At 49.5% G+C, this 20,502-nt stretch overlaps 1 protein-coding gene and 1 pseudogene across 3 annotated transcripts in view; both read right to left on the bottom strand.

Annotated features, from left to right (window-relative positions):
* Positions 1-1,170: 1,170 nt before the first annotated feature.
* On the bottom strand, positions 1,171-8,181 carry LOC122429231 (annotated as a pseudogene).
* Positions 8,182-10,813: 2,632 nt separating this feature from the next.
* Positions 10,814-20,502, bottom strand: part of GABBR1 (gamma-aminobutyric acid type B receptor subunit 1) — a 29,186-nt gene continuing 19,497 nt past the window's right edge. For all 3 annotated transcript variants that reach the window (XM_043449994.1, XM_043449992.1, XM_043449995.1), the window contains 10 exons: positions 19,451-19,528; positions 17,941-18,091; positions 17,338-17,470; positions 15,917-16,033; positions 15,706-15,813; positions 15,201-15,294; positions 14,372-14,499; positions 13,233-13,361; positions 12,904-13,047; positions 10,814-12,211 (listed from right to left, as the gene is read on the bottom strand). In XM_043449994.1, coding sequence (XP_043305929.1) covers positions 12,038-12,211; positions 12,904-13,047; positions 13,233-13,361; positions 14,372-14,499; positions 15,201-15,294; positions 15,706-15,813; positions 15,917-16,033; positions 17,338-17,470; positions 17,941-18,091; positions 19,451-19,528 — 1,256 coding nt within the window. In that variant the 3' untranslated portion in view covers positions 10,814-12,037. The remainder of the gene's footprint in view (positions 12,212-12,903; positions 13,048-13,232; positions 13,362-14,371; positions 14,500-15,200; positions 15,295-15,705; positions 15,814-15,916; positions 16,034-17,337; positions 17,471-17,940; positions 18,092-19,450; positions 19,529-20,502) is intronic.

Here is a 20,502-nt window from a genome sequence, read left to right as displayed (position 1 = left end):
TATTTCTGGAGATGATGGTGATCATGGCAAGATATTCACCTTGGAGATCTAGAGATTTTATGCCTCCAGTGGGAGCTCTTTGGGAACAGGTATGCTGGAGGTGGGAACATGTTCATAAAGGTGGGGTATTGAGGAGCAGTCTCTCTCTTGCCTGCCTCAGGCTCTAGCAGGTCTTCTCTGGGTTGAGTGAGGGGGCTGGAGATTGGTTTCTGGGTTGACCTCAACACTCTGCCCAGTCTGGCTAGGTGGAGCTTTTCCCTCTCTGCTTCCTCCATCTCATTCCCTTCCTTTCCTCCTCTGTCACCACTTCAAGTCTCCCTCCTGATCATATATATGCTTTTCTCTTGACCTGATATATGTCCACCCTCTCCCCTACTAGTGTCTTCCCTTCTTTACAATTGTCTCAAGAACCACTTCCTGCAGAAGAGTTTCTGAACGTAACACTGCTGAGTACAAAGCACAGTCATAGGTGTTGCTCATCACAACCATGACTCAGATGTTCTGGGGTGGGCGCCATTCAAGTGGGCAGGGGGACACATGGTTGGACTGATTCCCTGAGATGAGAGACCAGGGCTTATGCTTCTGGATGGGGTCTCCTGCAGGGAAAAATCCATGATCCTCTTGTCATTTGGGGATACTCTGATAGGAGGCCACGGGGTCTTCCATGGTCTCTTCTAACAGCCGTGATCAAGTCGTACATCATTTTAGCACATGGAATCTTTGTGGGGGGGGGGGGTTGTTGCTTATAGCATCCCCTGAGGATGGGGAAATTCTTCCTCAAATCATGTATTCTCTCTTTATTGGCTTAGAGAGAGCCTGAGGACCATTTCCACCAACACTAAACCTACATGTGTACAGATATAGACACTTCCCTAGAAGCACATGAACCCTTCCCGATGGGAGGAAGGGATCTCTCCCATTAACCACTGGCTGCTTAAGGACAAATCTTACAGATTCTCATAGAGAAATGAACAGCCTGAAGGCTAAACTGACTGACTTTCCAGTGGACATTCCCATCCTTGGGCCCCAGGGTAACACTCCCCTCCTTCCCTCCCCTCCTGACTCTGTGCATCTTGCCCTCTCCCCACACCCCCCCCAGGTACCTCTTCGCTGCCCGCTTCACTTCCTTATTCCTGAGGGTGGTGAGGAGTGGGTTGAGGGCGGGTGTGACTACAGTGTAGAAAAGAGAAATGAATTTGCCCAACGCTGGTTGCAGCTGTGCCGGGGCTGCAGGTAGAGGTAGATGGCGGAGCAATGGAACAGGCAGACAGCTGTCAGGTGAGACCTACAGGTGCCCACTACTTTCCTGCAGCTGCCTCTGGTCCTCATGCCCCATACAGCATGGGCCACGGCACCAGGTAGGCCAGGATCATGGCAGACTGCACCAGCGGCCGCGCGGTCCTGCACCACCACCGCCAGGAGGACACACTCAGCCGAGCCCAGCGCCAGCGATGCACACGGGCGTGCCAGGCAGCCACCACGCTCCTCAGTGCCTGGCGGTGCATGTTGGCCAGCAGGGTTGGCACCATGCTTGTGGTGAAGCCCACCAGGGTCAGATGGCAGAGGAAGTAGTACACGGGCACACACTGCCCGCAGGACCAGCGCCGAGCTGCCAGTTACAATCAGGAGGCAGCAGAGGAGGAGGGCCAAGAGGACAGGCTGCAGGGAGGGCCAGTCGGAGAAGCCCAGCAGGAGGAAGTGCTTCTGTGGGCTGTGGTTGCCCTAAAGCAGGAAACTCGAGGAAGGCTGGGCAGACAACACACACAGGGTGATGTGTCCCTTACCAGCAAAGGAAAATCCAGACCATGCGGAGCGCGGAGGGAGAACGGATGGCAGCACACACATGTTTAGGTGTCCACTGGAGCTCATTTACAGATCTGAACCCTTGTTTAGGAAGGCAGCCAAATATTAGTATACCCTAGTTGATGTATTTACCAGAAAATTCTATGAGGAAGGTAGAATCTCCCTCCTATAAATGAACAAACTTGGCATCAATAAAGTAAATCATCCCAAGGTCATAACTAGTGAGTGGCCTCAAGCCTGTTTGATTTCCAAACTAGTGCTCTTTTGCCGCTTCCCTGCTTCTGGTTGTACTCCTCGGGGCCAAAGTAGAAATCTAATCTTCCTCTCACATGATAGCCCTTCAGATACTTGAAGACAGATTTCTCTTTGAGCCTCCCAACCCCCTTCTTAGAAAGTATGTTCTGCCTGAAAACAGCTGCAATGTCCCAGGCTGGTATAACCAACACTGGGTAGATCACAACTATCACCTCCTTTGTTTCAGCTGCTCTACCTCTATTAATACAACCCAATATACTGCCAACTACTGAATTTTAATCTGTGGTGAATCTCTCTTCCAGGCTGTGTCCAATGTCCATGCCACTCCTGCTTACCATCTAGTGTGACGATCATGAGCCATACAGATCAGCACATGTGTCCAACTCTTTGCAGAGCACACCTGTAGCAGCCTTTAAATCCAGAGTCATCTGGGTCCAGGAAAGACCCTTAGTCAGGAGACCCAGGTTGCACCTAGCAAAACTGCCTTTGACCAGTGACTTGATATGAGGAAGTCACTTCATGTCCCTCTACCTCAATATTATCATGTGTAAAAGGAAGTCTTTGAGCTAGATGACCTCTGAGGTTCCTGGCTGTAATTTAATAAATACTCCTCATTTAATTTTTTTGACCACACCACAAAGCACGTGGGATCTTAATTCTCTGACTAGGGATTGAACCTGCAAACACTGCACAGGAAGCATGGGGCCTTAACCACCGGACCACTACAGAAGTCCCAATAAATATTTTTCAAACAAAGTAAAAGTGGATGCAGAAGGCTTTTAACCCTTGGTATGATGCTGAATCAAATTTCCTAATGATACAGAAACCATCATGGTTGATGTGATAGATCAAAGTCACATAGAAATCTTTCTACTGCATGGTCCCTGACAGGTATCATTATAAGGATAGCACTTGAAAAGTCATATTCACTGTTCTTAAATTATAAATTATAATCTTATATTTTTATTGTTCAGGAAAGAACCTTCTTCCCCCAACACAGCAATGTATTTATATAGTCCTCCCGTTTATCTTCATTGCTGCTACTGCTAAGTCACTTCAGTCGTGTCCGACTCTGTGCGACCCCATAGACGGCAACCCACCAGGCTCCTCCGTCCCTGAGATTCTCCAGGCAAGAATACTGGAGTGGGTTGCCCTTTCCTTCTCCAATGCATAAAAGTGAAAAGTGAAAGTGAAGTCGCTCAGTTGTGTCCGGCTCTTAGCGACCCCATGGACTGCAGCCCACCAGGCTCCTCCATCCATGGGATTCTCCACGCAAGAGTACCGGAGTGGGTTGCCATTGCTTTCTCCGAGTTATCTTCATTAGGCAGAACCAATTATTAATGTGATGAACAAGGAGGCAGGAGTCAATGTTTGGACAATGTGGGTTTGGTGCCATCTAATGGCATAATGTGGTATTGCATCTGGCATCCCTGACTCCTGACCTAAGACCTCGCGGTGGTCCACCGTGGTTATCAATCCTATACTCTTGCTCAGAAAGATGATAATTATCATATTGTTATTATTAGGTTTTTATATAGTGATTATGATATACCAGGGGTAAATTAAAGTAGACCACACATTTAATCTCTAGTACAACACTATGAAATAGATATCATTATCCTCTCCCAAAAGCAGAGTTTACATAGCAGTTGAACTATGTCAGATATTTGGACCCAAGAGGACTGATTCAAGTCCTCATGGTCTCAACACTGCGGTTGGATACAAATAGTGTCTCCCCACCACAGGTGAGAAGTCTCAAGCTCTCAGTGAACATTGAGGAAATCATCCCCGTCTAGAAATAATTTGATCCCTCAGCTGAAGGAGGTTTGCTTCCCTGAACTAACAGCATCCTACAGGAACTCCAAGGAACTTCTTGTTCCCTGGGAACAAGAAACAATAGCCTGCCTGGAGGAAGTTTTGGGATAGCTCATGGGATGTATTCCTCAGTTCTCCACTAGATTTCAGACTCCCAGTACAGACCATAATGTTGCAGACAGTTGGCCCCTAATTAGTGCTATAAATGAATGAGTGAATGAGTGAATGCTTCCAAAGAATGTGTAAAGGGTTCTGGGATCCTAATCTCACAGTTGCTGTCTCCCACTTTTCCATGGCAAAGACAATACCAAATTCAAAGACAATACCAAATAAGAGCAAGGAAAAGCCTAGTTTTATTCTAGTCCCAACACAAAACAGCTTTGATTCAACATTTACACTGGCATCAGCACAACATAGCAGCATTAACTCTTATTTTAATCCTAATCTTCATTTCAGCCTTCATGGACTAATGTTCTTGTCTCCTTGGCCTCCTAATTAGATTGTATCCTAATGTCAATGTAGATCCCTATTTTAAATTTAATAATCCTAATCTCATCATGAGAAATGCTGAGCTGGAAGAAGCACAAGCTGGAATCAAGATTGCCGGGAGAAATAGCAATAATCTCAGATATGCAGACAACACCAACCTTATGGCAGAAAGTGAAGACGAACTAAAAAGCCTCTCGATGAAAGTGAAAGAGGAGCGTGAAAAAGTTGGCTTAACGCTCAACATTCAGAAAACTAAGATCATGGCATCTGGTCCCATCACTTCATGGGAAATAGATGGGGAAACAGTGGAAACAGTGCTGACTTTATTTGGGGCTCCAAAATCACTGCAGATGGTGATTGCAGCCATGAAATTAAAAGACGCTTACTCCTTGGAAGGAAAGTTATGACCAACCTAGATAGCATATTAAAAAGCAGAGACATTACTTTGCCAACAAAGGTCTGTCTGATCAAGGCTATGGTTTTTCCAGCGGTCATGTATGGATGTGAGAGTTGGACTGTGAAGAAGGCTGAGCACCAAAGAATTGATGCTTTTGAGCTATGGTGTTGGAGAAGACTCTTGAGAGTCCCTTGGACTGCAAGAAGATCCAACCAGTCCATCCTAAAGGAGATCAGTCCTGGGTGTTCAATGGAAGGACTGATGTTGAAGTGAAACTCCAATACTTTGGCCACCTCATGTGAAGAGTTGACTCATTGGAAAAGACCCTGATGCAGGGAAGGATTGGGGGCTGGAGGAGAAGGGGACAACAGAGGATGAGATGGTTGGATGGCATCACCGACTCAATGGACATGAGTTTGGGAAAATTCCAGGAGTTGGTGATGGACAGGGAGGCCTGGCATGCTGTGATCGCATAGGATTCATGGGATCACAAAGAATCGGACATGACTAAGCGACTGAACTGAACTGAATCTCAACCCCACAAGTGATGCCAACCCTAGTTCTACTTTTCAAATCACTTATGTAATACCTTTTCCTCATGATCACCTCCATCCTCTTTCTCTCAGTGGAACCTGGAAATTTCTGCTCTTTTTTGTCTGTTTATCAGCGACCTATGCCCAAAAACCCTAATGTTCTCATACAGGAAAATCCTTTCTAGAGATTCTAGGGGAAATACAACAGAGAGTTAAATGAAGCAGTGTAAATAATCTGTTTTCATTAAACCTAATTTGTTGAATAAATGGTTTAACAGAGGCTTTAGGACTAACATTCCAAATGCATTCAGTCTGTGTGGATAGTTATCTACTGGATACTCCAGGAGAAAATCCAGCACAAATTCACTTAGTCACAACCCTCAAAGTGTTTGAAGCAGGTTGAGATGGTCAGAGACACAATTCCAACATAAGTAACCACTACACAACTGAGTTGGGGCTCCCCAGGTAGCACCAGTGCTAAAGAACCTGCCTGCCAATGCAGGAGACACGGGTTCAGTCCCCGGGTCGGGACGGTCCCCTGGAGAAGGGCATGACAACCCACTCCGGTATTCTCACCTGTCACCTGGAGAGTCCCATGGACAGAGGAGCCTGGTGGGCTACAGTCCACAGGGTCGCAAAGAACTGAACAAGACTGAAGCGACTTAGCATGCACACAACTGAGTTGCGGGCAAGTATGAGGCCAAAGGCATAGAGAATGAAAGAATAAAGTGTACGAACGTGTGGGTGGTGTGGGCATCAGAGAATTCCTCAAAGAGGCTTGAAACACAGCAGAGGGAACAATATTAACGTGAAATATTTGCCAATTCACTGTGTGGAAATGAGCTAATGTATGTTGTGCATTAAGATGGAAAGATGTGAGGAAAGGAGTTACACCAGGGAGCCAAATGTTTAAAAAGGAAAATACAAGTTATTATAGAAACATGTAGAAGCTATTGAACTGGATACAAGTGGAAAAAGGGATACCCTTACAGACAATTAAAGACTATAAGATTTACCCCCTGTGAATGTGGGCACTTCCTTAACCAGTAGGACATTCAAGTTGGAAGCACTAGCGTTCAGTCACTTCAGTCATGTCAGACTCTTTGTGACCCTATGGACTGTAGTCCCCCAGGCTCCTCTGTCCATAGGATTCTCCAGGAAAGAATATTGGAGTATGTTGCCATGCCCTTCCCCAAGGGAATCTTCCCAACCCAGGGATGGAGTCTCTTGAGTCTCCTTCATTGCCAGGCAGAGTCTTTACCACTAGCGCTGCCTGGAAAGCCCTGGAAGCACTTAAAGGACCTTATTCAGGAACCTCAGGGTATAACCTCTAGTTCACTTCTGAAGGGCTCACTGCACCACGAATAGGTCCGGAAGCATAAGCCCAGCTTCTGTTGTGTCCCTCCAGCATCTGCTGAAGCCTGCCTTCCCAAATGCCCTGACCAGAATTCATCACTCATGCCTGAAAGGTTCCAAGATATGCTACCCCAAAACATGTCTCTTTGGTATAGGGATTATTTTAAGCTAAAGGCCATTAACCCACAGCTGTGGGAAAAGCTCTATAGCAGAGCACAGGTTTTCTTTTTATAAAAGAAACTTGCATTTATTAATGTGTCTCCCCATCATGTACCTGGAAAAAGGAGTTTTAACAACACTCTAAAGAGAAGGAACTGGCTTAAATCTGCGTAACAAACCTTAGTAACAATACTTATTAACTACACTTTTCCTTCCCATGTGGCGCTAGTGGTAAAGAACCTGCCTGCCAATGCAGTAGATTAAGAGATGCAGGTTCAATCCCTGGGTCGAGAAGATCCCCTGGAGGAGGAAAAGGCAACCCACTCCAGCAATCTTGCCTGGAGAATCCCATGGACAGAGGAGCCTGGCAGACTACAGTCCATGTGGTCACAAAGAGTCAGACACAACGGAAGCGACTGACTTAGCACACACTTTTCCTGATCGCTTTCCCAAAACTTGCCTCCACCACCCAGAAACTCAAAACCCCTTTTCCTTTGTTTAGCCTAAAACGGTATATAAGCCCCAGTTCTAATGGTCTCTCTGGGTTTCTCATCACTGACTATTCCCAAGTGCATGCACGATGCACATGGTAATAAACTTCTGTTTTTCTCTTGCTGATCTGTCTTTTGTTGGTCTCATTTCCAGGGCCCCAGCTAAATAAAGAACCTAGATGGGTTCTAGAAGAAAAAGATTATTTCTCTTCCCCTCCACCCCCAGAACACTCCTGTCCTGCTTAGCTTTACTGCCACTCGGTCCCAGCACAGCGCCCTCTCGCGGAGGCCTCTGTGCAGTTCACGGTGGCAGCCCTTTCATCGCTGGGGATTCCCTTCCTTGCTCCACAGGCTGTTTAAGTGGATGCTTCATTGATTAAGTATTCTGAAAATCAACCCTTTTGGTGGGGGAGGGGAGAGGACTGTCTGATTTGAAGCCCACTCTCCAATTCCCCTTTGGTTAATGGAACCTGAAGTACAAAATAAGAGAATTTCTTGCTTCAAAAACCAGAGAGAATAAACTCTCCAGAGTGGCCTAAAATTACAATGGACCGTGGGAGGAACTACAGTTGGCAGGAAGGGTTAGGTGTGGGACTACTGCTGGCCCTGAAGCATCCAGAAGCAACCAAAGACCCAGAAAGAGACTGAAAGACAGCAAACAGCAAGCAATGCCTGGGTGATGGGCCCGGGTGGGTAGAAAGCAGTGTGTGAGGTGCCATGAACACTTGCTTTGGAACAGACAGACCAGATGCGGTGGATCTTTCTTTCCAAAGAAGGTTGCAGCAACATATTTATCCCATCCCACGTGTTCTTTTCACAGTGGGACTGATGCTCAGCCCACCATGAAGTGGGGTCCGTTCTTCCTCTCCTTCAATCTGGGCATGGCCTTGTGACTGCCCCAACCATTGGGGATTCAGCAGAAGTGATGCTATGTGACTTCCAAGCCTGTGTCAGAAAAAAGTTGGGCTTCAACACAGCTGGCTCAGACCCTTGCCTTTGGAATCCAGGCACCATGTTATAAGGAATCCCAGACTGCATGGAAAGGCAAGGTGTAGGGGTTCCAGCCCACAGTCCCGGCTGAGGTCTTGGCCAACCCCCGTCTCTAGACCCTTCTGAGGATTCCAACCCCCAACCTTCAAATCTCTCCACTGTCCTGAGTTCCTGAGCCACAAAACCATGAGACATATAAATGGTTATTTTCTTAAGCCACTGTTTTGGGGTAACAGGTTATGCAGCAACACACACTAATTCACTCAACCTGGATGCTCATCAACTGTGTGACCCTGGACCAGAGTCTTCCTCTCGGCGTTGCAGTCTCCTTGCCAGAAAACAGACATGAGCACATGACACCTTCCCTCGGCACAGCCCTGAGCAGCAGAGCTGACAACTGTGAGATGCCCACCCTCCGGGCTGTTCTCTCAAGCTACCTTGTTTCATTTACCAGCCTACTTACTTTAACTTTCCACTTTGAGAATGTACATCCCACAAAAGCCCATCTTGCCTACTGCTCTGGTGTGGTTTAGTCACTAAATCGTGTCTGACTCCTGCAAACCCATGGACTGTAGCCTGCCAAGCTCCTCTGTCCATGGGATTTCTCAGCAGGAATACTGGAATGGGTTGACATTTCTTTCTCCACAGGATCTTTCCAACCCAGGAATCGAACCTGGGTCTCCTGCATTGCAGGTGGATTCTTTATTGACTGAGCTACAAGGGAAGCCCTGCCCACTGCTCTACCCCAAGGCCTAGACAAGCACCTACCACCATAACTTCCCCATCAAAACCTGACTGACTGAAAAAAAAATAGTAAAACTAACATAGCAGCAAAGTCTTCACAAAATGCTTCCTGTTAAGTGATCAGGGCAGGGAGGCAAGAGACCAAGTCAAGGCAGAACAGGGGCCACTGAAGTCTGGCAAGCAGTCTAGAGTTCAAGATGTTCTACAGTCAGATCTGAAAGCCCAAGGTGAAGCCCACCCTGACCCAGCAGGGCTGGAGAGGCCAAGGGAGCTCTTCCCAGAACTGCTAAGTAGTGGTCACACACCACCTGGCAACACTTCCCTCTCGCACCAGGCGTCTCTGCTAGCCCTACCATTCGACCTGGTCCCTGTCTGTGCTCCTACCAGCCAAGAATGTCTGGCTTAACCATGGCACAGCAGAACTAACCCTCTGTAATCTGCAGCCCTGCTAAGTGCAAAGAGGGTTTCCCAGGTGGCTCAGTAGTAAAGAACCCACCTGCCAAGCAGGAAATGCAGGTTCAATCCCTGGTCGGGAAGATTCCCCCAGAGAAGGAAATGGCAACCCACTCCAGTATTTTTGCCTGGGAAATCCCATGGACAGAGGATCCCAGAAGGGTATAGTTCACAGGGCTGCAGAGTCGTACACAACTTAGTGACTAAACAAGTACAAGCAAAGTTCCAGGTGGTAACTCTGGTCTTTCCTGTTCTGCCCAGGGCTGGGAGGTAGCTCCCACTGCTGCTTCTGAAGCCAACTGTCCATTTTCTACACTACCAGCTGACCTCCTCCACAGGCCTCTTCCCTTTGCCTTGAGCATATTCCACTGTGGGATGAAGGGCAACTCGATTCAAATCCTAGTGATCCAAAGCAGATACTCACAGTGGAATGCTTTTCAAGTACTGGTCCAAAATTTAACCTCCCCTGCTCTTGGGAAACTTCAGAAATTGGCTATTAAACAGGGTGGTGAAATGACAGGGCCCAACCAATCCTTGCAGCTCTTTCAGAAAAAAAATATGAAAATCACTTTTAAAAAATCAGTGCTATGGGGAAGGAGAGAAACTGAGCTTCGGGGGGAAAAAAAAAACACCACTTCTCCAAGGGGACACAAAAAATTACAAAATTGTCGAGCAATGTTTTGTTTTGTTTTCATTGGTCATTGAGGACTTTCTTGCAAGCTCCTGCCAAGATGCTCAGAGTTCTCAATGACTTTTCAGGCTGGAAACACCCCGGGACCATCTAATCCGCTACCTCCGAACGGTCGTATTTTATTATTATCCTCAATTCCTAGGAGGAATTGTCCTCACATCTGTTCAGCCACATGCTCCAGGCTCCCAATACATGCCCATCACTGTCAGAGACCTCATTAAACAGTGACAGTGGCTTGTTTACCCAACATGCTCCATGAGCCAAGAACCATCGTGAGCACTCGTCCTGGCATCCACTCTGTGGAGAGATAGATGTGAAGATGGTGGTAAGGATGATGACTATTACCTTCACAAGTGAGGACGTGGAAAATAGAAATTAAGAATGTTTTTTGTACGTGTTAGAATCTGAAGCTCTGGTAGTTTTGACTCCAGCCTACACTTTTAACCAGTTATGTCACCTCTCACTAATCTCAGCCCTAACGGTGTCCTGCTTTGCCCTGCTAAGCCCTCAATGGATCAATACAATACCTCTGTCCATCCCTCCACTGAAGTGCCTTTTCATCAATGCGGGGGGCCCCCAGAGCCTCCCTCCTTGGGCTGAAGCCCACTTGGTTCACAGTGAGGAACGAGGTGCTGAGTCACTCCATTCACTGGTTTATTGAGATTTGGGGAGATCCTTCCCCCAAGACACCACAGTGCAAAAAGGACACCATCTCCCACCACACAGGACCATCTTCTGCCTCCACAGTCAGGGGTGCCTTCCTTTGGTCAGGATTCTCACCAACTACCCACTGCAAGCAGCTCCCCAAACCTGTCCCCATTTCTTCTCCCTTCCTTCCCTCAGAAAAATACAAAATCGAAGGGAGCACTTTGTAGAGGAGGACTTTGAGTGTGGACCGAGGGTGCTCCAGAGTGCAAAGGAGAGCAGGGTGAGTGCGAGCAGAAACCGAGTGTGATGTAGACCCAGATGTGGACGGCCCCACCAGATGGGAATTGGGGGAAAGTGTGTGACAATGTGCAGGGTGGGTGCATATGGCTCTGCTGGAAGAACACAATTTTAAGGTGCAAAAAGAAGAGGGTACACGAGGGCACACAGGGCAAGTGCACAGATAAACCCGGACACGTACAAATGGCACACGCCCACCCACACAGCTCTCCCAAGGGCATATCCATGACCATGAGAGGGGCACAGGCAGCCGTGAGGGAAGGGAATACAGCAGGGCACATGTGGCCACAGGAAGGGTGGAGAGAGCACATGTGAAACCACATGTGCAAACAAGAAAGTGAGAACAGTGAGGATAGATGTGTGTTGGGAAGAGGGAAGGAGCATGTGAGCCTTGACAAAAAGAGTGCCTTGCAAAAGCTAAATTCAAGAGGGACAAAACGTGTGGCTGTGTGGACAGCCAAGGGGTTGGAAGGAGATGAGGATGGTGAGAGAAATGGCCAGGCCCTGTTGCCACAGAGAGCCCTCTGGGGAGGCCCCTGCTGGTGGGAGCAGAGCACAAAAGCGAGGGGGCTGCCGGGTTGTCGTGGCAACCAGAGGAAAAGAAGAGGGGGTGTGTCTCGTGAGGCACCAAGGAGCCAGTGAGTGAGAAGCTTCAAGCCGGGTACAAACTCGATTATGAAGTAGAGATAGACAATGATACGAATGAATGAGAGAACAGGGCCCGGCTCCCAGAGCACTGGAGACTCAGTCGACGCTGGGACCTGGGACTCTGGGACTCAAGAGGGGCAGGTATTTACAAGAGATGGGATGGAACGGTGTTCTTCCCACCTAGGGTAGGTATCCCCTGCTTCGTCCCGAGCCCCCCTCCCTTCCCCCTCTCCCTCCCCCTATTTGCCTGTCCCCCCTCACACCTCCCTCACTTGTAAAGCAAGTGGACTCGACTTCCATCACAGCTAAGCCGGTCAGGGGGCTCAGGGGGCCCCCTGGGCAGGCCCCCCGAGGGGTCTGGGGGTGTCGGAGGGTGACGCCGGGATCGGAGCTGCTGCCGAGACTGGAGCTGATGGCGCAGTTCAGAGACGCGCTCCTCTTTCTGGAGGAAGAAAACAATCAGGCGAGTGGGAGAGAGGAAATCAGGAAAGGGTGGGAGGAGGGAAGGAGAGGCAGAGAAAAATGTGGGGGAGAGGGAGGGGGAAACGGGCAGAAGAAAGGAACAGGAGCCATCAGGCAGGAACAGGGAGAGCCGAAAGCACACAGTGAACACAGTGGGGCAGCAGTCGGGATCAGGGAAACAAAGGGGGTGGGGGAGGGGAGAACGGACCGAGCACACAGCTTCCGCTTCCGGTAACACACTCAACAGATTAATGCCAACCTAGTTTGAATACCCCCAGCCTGACACTGCGCTGGCCCCTAACTCCCGCTGGGGGCCTGTAGACCTGCCCAGACCCCTCTCACTAGAGGGTATACTCAACCCCCACAATCGGCCACGCCCAGCCCAGGGCCACGCCCTCGCCTCCAGGAGGCGGAGCCTACAATGCAGTTCTGGCTCCAGAGCCCCTCCACCCGCTGAGACCAGCACTTTACCAGGTTTTTACCTGAGACTGACTCCACCTTCACCCCTTCCCGGGCCTCCTCCACTCTCTCCCTGGCAGCCTGTCTCTTGAGACCTCCCTTGGTAAATCACGTGCACAGGAACCCCGGTCTCAGGCTCTACCTCTGGAATCCTGACCCCACCCGAGACGTGGGCCTCCCCGACCTGCCGCCACCTCTGCCTTCACCACCCACCTCGGCGATGATCTTCTCCAGCTCGCGGTTCTCCTTCTCCAACAGCCTGGACTTCTCCTCCTCGTTGTTGTTGGTCGAGGACCCGGTCTTCATGGTGTCCTGTGCCTCCGACTGCCACTCCCCTCGGGTGATCAGCCTGCGCATCTGGGAGGGAGTTGGGGGTGTGGATGGGCCAGCAGGGACTGTCAGTGATTAGGTCATGGTGGGTTGCACAGAAGGAAGGAAAACAAGAGGGAGCTGGGCCCAAAACGGAAGAAGTGGGAGGAAGGGAAGTAGGGACATGGAGGGGACAGGGGCTGGAGAGGCTGGGAGGACACCCAGAGCCATACCTTGGGCACAAAGAGCACGACCAGGGTGATATATGAGGAGAAAACTATGGCGAGGGAGGCGAAGGCAAAGGCGGCATCCTGCTGGCTGGACAGGATCATGGTGACCGGGGCAGTGATGAGGCACAGAACCTGGGGGCAGAGCATGTGTGGGGTCACAGACCTGCTGGCTCAGACAAGAGACAGGGTCTACTTCCCCCAGAAAAGTCTATGGGGACAGGTTCCTGGGGAACTTTCCATTCAAAAAGGACCCAAAGTCGGGATGTGAGATTTGGACCAGAAAGAAGGCTGAGCACTGAAGAAATGATGCTTTCGAATTGTGGAGTACTGAAGAAGACTCTTGAGAGTCCTTTGGACAGCAAGGAGATCAAACCAGTCAAACCTATAGGAAATCAACCCTGAATATTCACTGGAAGAACTGATGCTGAAGCTGAAGCTCCAATACTTTGGCCACCTGATGGGAAGAGCCAACTCACTGGGAAAAACCCTGATGCTGGGAAAGATTGAGGGCAAGAGGAGAAGGGGGCAGCCAAGGATGAGATGGTTGGATGGCATCACTGACTCAGTGGACATGATTTTGAGCAGACTCCAGGAGATAGTGGAGGACAGGAAAGCCTGGAGTGCTGCAGTCCTTGAGGTCGCAAAGAGTCGGACACGACTTAGCTACTGAACAACAACAATAACAAAGTCAGGATCATCCTCAACTCTTGGTTGGTAAGAATCCCAGATAAACTGTCCCAAACCAGCTCCAGCTCTAGGGCAGCCCCTCCCTCCAGACAGGAGCTCCCAGCATCTCTGTACACACATCAGAGTCCTTAAGAGCCAGTCCTGAGCATCCTTGCAGGAAATCTCATTCAGATTCCCAGCTTGGGAACCACAGATGAGGAAACAGGATTTCACCTGTTTCTGCTTCCGCATCTATCTAGTGGGGATGCTAATCACCTCTTCACTGGGTGGTTGTATGAAGATTGATGTTCACTTTATACATTATAAAGTGCTTTTCAAACCCAAGGCATTAGAAAATGTTTTAAGACTTCTACCCAGCTGACCCCACATCAGGCACCTCATTCTTCTCAGACCACCCCCATCTGGGTTGCTGTGCCCAGTCCCCACGATCGATGCCAGGTGTCCAGGGAGCTCACCGCCACATTGTAGATGGCCATGCCCACAGCCCGGTGGTCATTGATCTTCTCAGTGGACACACTCTTGGTCTCATAAGCAAGAAAGATACCCAGCAGCAGCAGCAGCCCCTTGTAACCATAGAAGATGCCTAGGATGGCAGGGAAGGGTTATTTTCCACTCACTACCCCCTTCTCTGTGCTCCTTCTGATGGCAGTGACATGGGGGCCTCCTCTCCAACCCAGCCCCTCTGACCTAGTAGCCCCCTCCCTGTCCACTGCCCCCAGGTCCACCCCACTCGCCCTGACCTCACTGCTTCCTCCTGGGACTAAGAGCCCCATCACACAGGACGATGATGGTCATGAGCAGCTGTCAAGGACCTTGTCAAGGGCTTGAGCCACACACAGTGTCTCACCTCCTCACCCTCTGAGTGGGAAGATGGCTTTCCATGCTGAGGGTGGGTTTGCCATTTGTGGTCAGAGGTCAGAGTGATGTTAAAAGGGCCAAAGGGGCCTAACCCCTCGCAGCCCCAGTCTCACTCCAGGGAGTGGACCAGACAAGAGATAGAGTGAGGGTGAGGCCACATCACTGGTCCCTCTGATGAACACAAGCTCTGCCTCCTCCCTGAGCTGGACACTAAGCACCTCAGGCAAAAGATCAACTCTCCCCATGCTCAGAAAAGACTAACACAGAGGCAAACAGGAGGAGGTTCGAACTGAGTTGACGTAAGCTCTCCGCCTCTTTTTCCAAAGACCCTCCTCCCTCCAAGCTACTGCCCACTCCACACACACTCCCTCCCCACTAGCCCCCTTTATGGGCATCTCCCCCACCCCTCCCCCACACCCTGCACACCAAGCCATGTGTTCATCTTCTTGGAGCTACAGTGCTCCAGCTGGGGCAGAATAGACACATCAATATCTTCCTTCGGCTCCTCCTTGGCAAAAGTCTAAGGGAGAGACAGAGCCACAGGCAAGATGGTTGCTGTCCTCCCCTCCCCTCCCCACCTCTGCTCAGTCCCAACTCCCAGTTCTGCGCCCTCTTTCTGAAGAGATCCTCAATTCTCATGCCAGATCCAACTCCAGGTCTGGGAACATTTGCCTAAACACCTTATAAGTGCTTGTTCCCCCACTTTCCACGATGTCTGAAAGTCTGCCCATCCTCCCAGATCCCCACCACTTCCTTTTGTCACAGGAATTGAGAGTGTCTGCTAGGGTTCCCTCCAGGAAGCAGGGAGAGCCGCTGAGATACCCAGGGCTGGAATATGGAACCCATGGAACCTCCCATGGGCAGCTCCCGAGGCCCTTCCACCAGTGTGTCCTGCAAGGCCTCCTGACCCAAGCACCTCCTTAAAGGGTACCTCAATGGTCCGGTGCAGGGGGTCCACGATCTGCCAGATGGCGAGGGTGAGGACGTCCATGCCCACCAGCAGGCCCACCGTGGCATACAGCTTCCAGGGCTCCAGGGTCTGAGTCAACACACAGAGTACAGCCCAATATGGGGTGGGGGACAGGGCCTCCCAAGCCCTGAGAGCCTAGGTGCTAGGGGCCAAGGGATTCAGAGCAGCTCACCTTCCTCCACTCTTTCTTTTCCTCCTTCTTTGTGAAGACTGTATGGACCCACCAGATCTTGGTGAACATGGAGCCGTAGCCCAGGCTAAAGCCCAAACCCAGGAGCCAGAGGCGGGCCTAGGAAAGGAGAGAGGGCAGGAGAGAATAGGGCGGGGCAGCAGGTGGATAGTGCCAGCATGGGGCAGGGCTGTAGGAGGGAACAGATGACCAGACTGGCAGGATGCAGCCAGTAGGGGCTGGGTGGAGAGGGCGATTGGGCAGCAGAGAATCTCTTTGCACTTTGCCACCTGGATAATCTTGCTAAAAAATGGGTTTTAACAGCCAGTCACTTCTGACTGTTCCCCAAGGCCTGCAGACTGCAGCCTGAACACCTCTAGATGTGGCATGAGACCGTTTACAACATGGACCCACCCACCTTTCCAGCCTCTTCTCCCCCCACACTTTTACCTGCCCCAGACCCTCACCTGCCCCATGCTCCAGCCCTGCTCAGCTGCTTGCTTGCTTATCCTTGCCCTTGATCTACTCTCTTTGGTGCCTCTGCTACCCACAGGACACTCCCTCCATTCATGGAGTAACCCTCTTTTATTTCTCCAGCCAACAAAATCCCCTGCATCCTTCACAATTCACATGCGCCTTTGGTGAGGTCCATGCAGCCACTCGGACAGTCAGCTGCTTTCTCTTCGTTCCCTCAGCAGATCCCTGCTCTGATACCTCTTGTGCGTCACTGCTGACTATCTGCTTTCTCACTGTATTGGGTCTTTCTGAAGAATTGTAGGTGTATGTGTGTGCAAATGCCATGTGCCCAGGTGTGTGATCAGGATAGGTACAGAGCAGAGAAGAGTGAGAATGGGCAAGAAAGCAAGGGGCAGTATTTCCCACCAGCATAAGAGAGAACCAAACAAATACTGCCGCTGAAGCCAGGCTTACTCTGCAGCCCCAGAACCTTCCATGTGCCAAGAGTCCCACAGGGCCTCCTCCCTGTGTGAGAGCGGTCCCTTCCCCCCAACTCTCCCTGCTGTTGGTTCAGATCCCTGCCTCTGTCCTCCCCAACCACAACTAAGGCTCCCACGGGAAGTCCCCAGTTCTTGTTCTCAGCCCCCGCGCCACAGACAGGCCACCATTGTCCGAGGGTTCTCTATGCAGACCCCCTTCCTGCGCCTTCAGTACCTCCCCACCCTTCTCTGCAAGGCATGCCATGGCAACCTTGGAACTGCCAAGCCAGCTACAGAATGAAAAAGTCTGGAGGCATAGAAGGAAGGGACAGAGCCAGACAGAGATCAGGGGGCGATGTCAGGAGAACAACTAAGGACAAGGAGGAAAGACAAGGAGGACAGGCAGGGGACGGCGCATCACAGAAGGCGCTCCTGAGGGGGCGGGCCGGAGAGCCATGCTCTGCAGGAGACCTGCCGCCCCCTCCTCACCTGGCAGACGAAGGGGAACTGACTTCTCCCGATGTGGTAACCATCCAGCCCGAGGGGGAAGACGGCGGCTAACGCTAGTGAGCAGCCCACAGCAGTCAGATTATTCAGGTTGGGCTGTGAGTTCTGGATATAACTAGGGCAGAGGCGGAAGGGTGGGAGAGATTGAAGAGCAGAATTACCCTCCTCTCCAGGGAGGCTCAGCTCCCCAAACACCCCACAACGGCCTGACCCCAACCTCAGGGCCGGGAGACAAAGGCAGGCGGCCTTGGAGATGGCATCAGAGACAAAGCCAGTTCGGTCATGGGGGGCCACAGACGGCTTCCTGGGCACAGGCCCCTACCACACACACACTCTTTAGAGCCCTAAATTATGTTACCTGATCCCAAAAGCTTTTTTATTTTTCCATTAGCTGCTTTGGAGCAGGGATGAGAGTTATACCTGGCTTCCCCCTTTTTGTTCCCTGGGCAAACAATTATCTAGAGTGGAAACCTCAGAGATGCACGGCCTCAGGAGCTACATACTTTCCTTCTCACTCCCTTCAAGCAAATGACCGTTATCTTGGAGAAGCAGAGAGGACAGGGAAATGTCAGAAGAGAAACTTACCGGACATGGGAGTTATAGATGTTAAAGGACAGACAGACAACAGCTAGAACAATGCCCAGGCTGGAGAGAACGGAGACGGAGATAAAGAGTTTCTGTGACAGGAAGCGGAACGTCTTGATGACCAAGGTCTGGTCAGCTGGAGGGGACCCTCCTACGTGGCACAAGGGAGGGGGAAGAGAAAGGAGGAAGGACAAAGGCATGAAGGTGGGACAGGAGAAAGGGGAGAAGGACCAAGCTGCTGATGGGCACCCAGGTCTTAACTCTGAGGACAGGAGGCCCTAACTGCCCTGAATCAGGGCTTGCTGCAGCCCAAGTGCTCTTTGATTCTGGGGCTCTCAGGAAGCAATCAGATATGAGACAAGAAGATGGAACTAGAGGCCGAGCTGTATCACCAAAGTTGTAGTCTTTTTGTTGTTACCTTTTGTTCTTTGTGTTTTTTTCAATCTTTCTTTCAGGAAAGAATGGAAGGAAAAGAAGGGGATACTGAGAAATAAATTTTATGAGGTCTCTTACAACTCAAATTAGAAGCTGCAAAAGGCAATCATAGAATCATGAAGCTAAAGTGCCTCAAAATAGAGTCTGGCCTCCTAACCTCAGGAGGAATTTTCTTTAAAAAAAAAAAAAAAACTGATCTGTGATTTTAACCCTGGCCAGGTGATATTCCCAAAGGTGTTTCTCAGTTATTATTAAAGGGAAGCTCAAAGTTGTCACAGAATTCACAGAAAGTGGGGGGAAAAAAGACTAATTTCAATTTGCTGAGCTTTAAAAAAAAAAAAAAAAAGCATAATTTAGGCCATGCAGCATTTATAGCAATACAGAACACTGTCCTAAATTCAAATTATAAAAAAAAAAAAAAAATTCAGAACTCCAGCAGTGCTGAGAACTACTAGATTTCAGCTGGGCAGGGCAGATGGCAGCTGTCTTCCATGGCTGTGCCCTTCCCCCTCCTGAAGACACCAAGCCTTTTTTTGATGAATAAAGTCCCCATTTTGCCCACCTTGAGTATCTTTCCCATTTCCTATTATTTAGCCCACCAAACACACAAGGAATATAATTGCTTCCTTTCTTTCCTTAAAAGTACATTTTAACAGAAGACAATTAAATGAGGTTTTACATCCTCTCCTACAGTTTAAGCAACTGTCTTCCTAAGAAAGCTAAGAGGCAACTTGAGGCTTGAAGTAGCTGATTCAGATATATCAGGTCACCAGAACATCTGGGAAACCCAAATGGAATTTTCATTTCCTGCCCCCTGGACCCAATCCCCAGTCATCCCAGGAATGTACTATTTTTAAGAATGCATTGCTACCCACCACCTATACCCTCTCTAAATACACCAGTCTCTCCTACCCACATCTTGGAGGTTTTATTCCCTTTCTCAGAAACCCAGCCCCTGGTTCATCTCCTTAGGACATTTCAACCCCATGGTACCAACCACCCCACCCTCATTCAAACACAGTATTCGTCAATGGTTCAGAGGAGTTAAAGGAAATTATAGACAGGATCCACTTACCAATCCACTTATCTGTTTTGGACCAGGAAAGGTCATCCTTGGTGCTGTCATAATAACCAATCTTCTTGTAGCTGCCACCTGGACAGATGATAGGAGTAACCACAGGTAGGTGAAGAGTTGATCCCAAGCATTCTCAACCTCCCACTTCCCTAAAGTAGATCTCTATGGTCATATCTGATTCTCCCTTCACCTGAGCCCCCAAAGGATACTTGGAAGGATCTGGGGGCCACTTGAAACAGCAATCTGATTGAAAAGCACTATAGGATAGATTCCAAGGCAACACAAAGAAATTGTTGTTTAGTCACTCAGTCATGTCTCTTTTGTGACTCCATGGACTTGTAGCCTGCAGGCTCCTCTGTCCATGGGATTTCCCAGAATAATACTGGAGTGGGTTGCCATATCCTTCTCCAGGGAATCTTCCCAGTTCAGGGATCAAACTCATGTCTCCTGCATTGGCAGACACGTTCTTTACTGCTGAGCCACTAGGGAAGCCCACACAAACAAATAAGAATATCTTATATGCTTTAAGCCCTTCAGTGAAGAATGCTGCACAGGATGTCTGCCACCCATTCCACGGGCTCACACCTCAGGAAAATGTCTCTCACTGTGATTCTGGCTTAAAAATCTTTAAACATGTTTCCGCTTATTCTCCCTCTCCTGATAGAATCACAAGATCTATTTTCCCAGAGGCTTTCATTTTAATTTTAGAAATTTCTCTTCCATTGACTTGGCTTCTAATTTCTTAAACAAGATGCATCTGCCTCTTAAAAAGCCACAAATTCAGCCACTCCTAAGATTTCTAGAGCTGTCCCAGTTACCATAACTTTTTCTTCTAAAGCCAACTCATAGCCCTTGGACTGTGGCTGAAGTCTATTCGTTCTTGTCCTGGTTACAAAGATCTGAGAGGATGTAGGAGGTCGGGAGAAGGAAAAGAAAGAAACTTTTCACAGGAGGCCAAGAAATGGTTCTTTTGGCCCTGCTCTAAGAGTCTGAGTGGAGTGGAGTTGAAAAACTAATTCACAAGTTTTGCAAATAACTCAGTGTGAAGTTAT

The sequence above is a fragment of the Cervus canadensis genome, chromosome 28 (assembly GCF_019320065.1).
Source record: "Cervus canadensis isolate Bull #8, Minnesota chromosome 28, ASM1932006v1, whole genome shotgun sequence".
In the NCBI taxonomy this organism is placed as follows: domain Eukaryota; kingdom Metazoa; phylum Chordata; class Mammalia; order Artiodactyla; family Cervidae; genus Cervus; species Cervus canadensis.
Note: the sequence above shows the minus strand (reverse complement) of the source record. Positions and strands in the feature narration are given on the sequence as shown.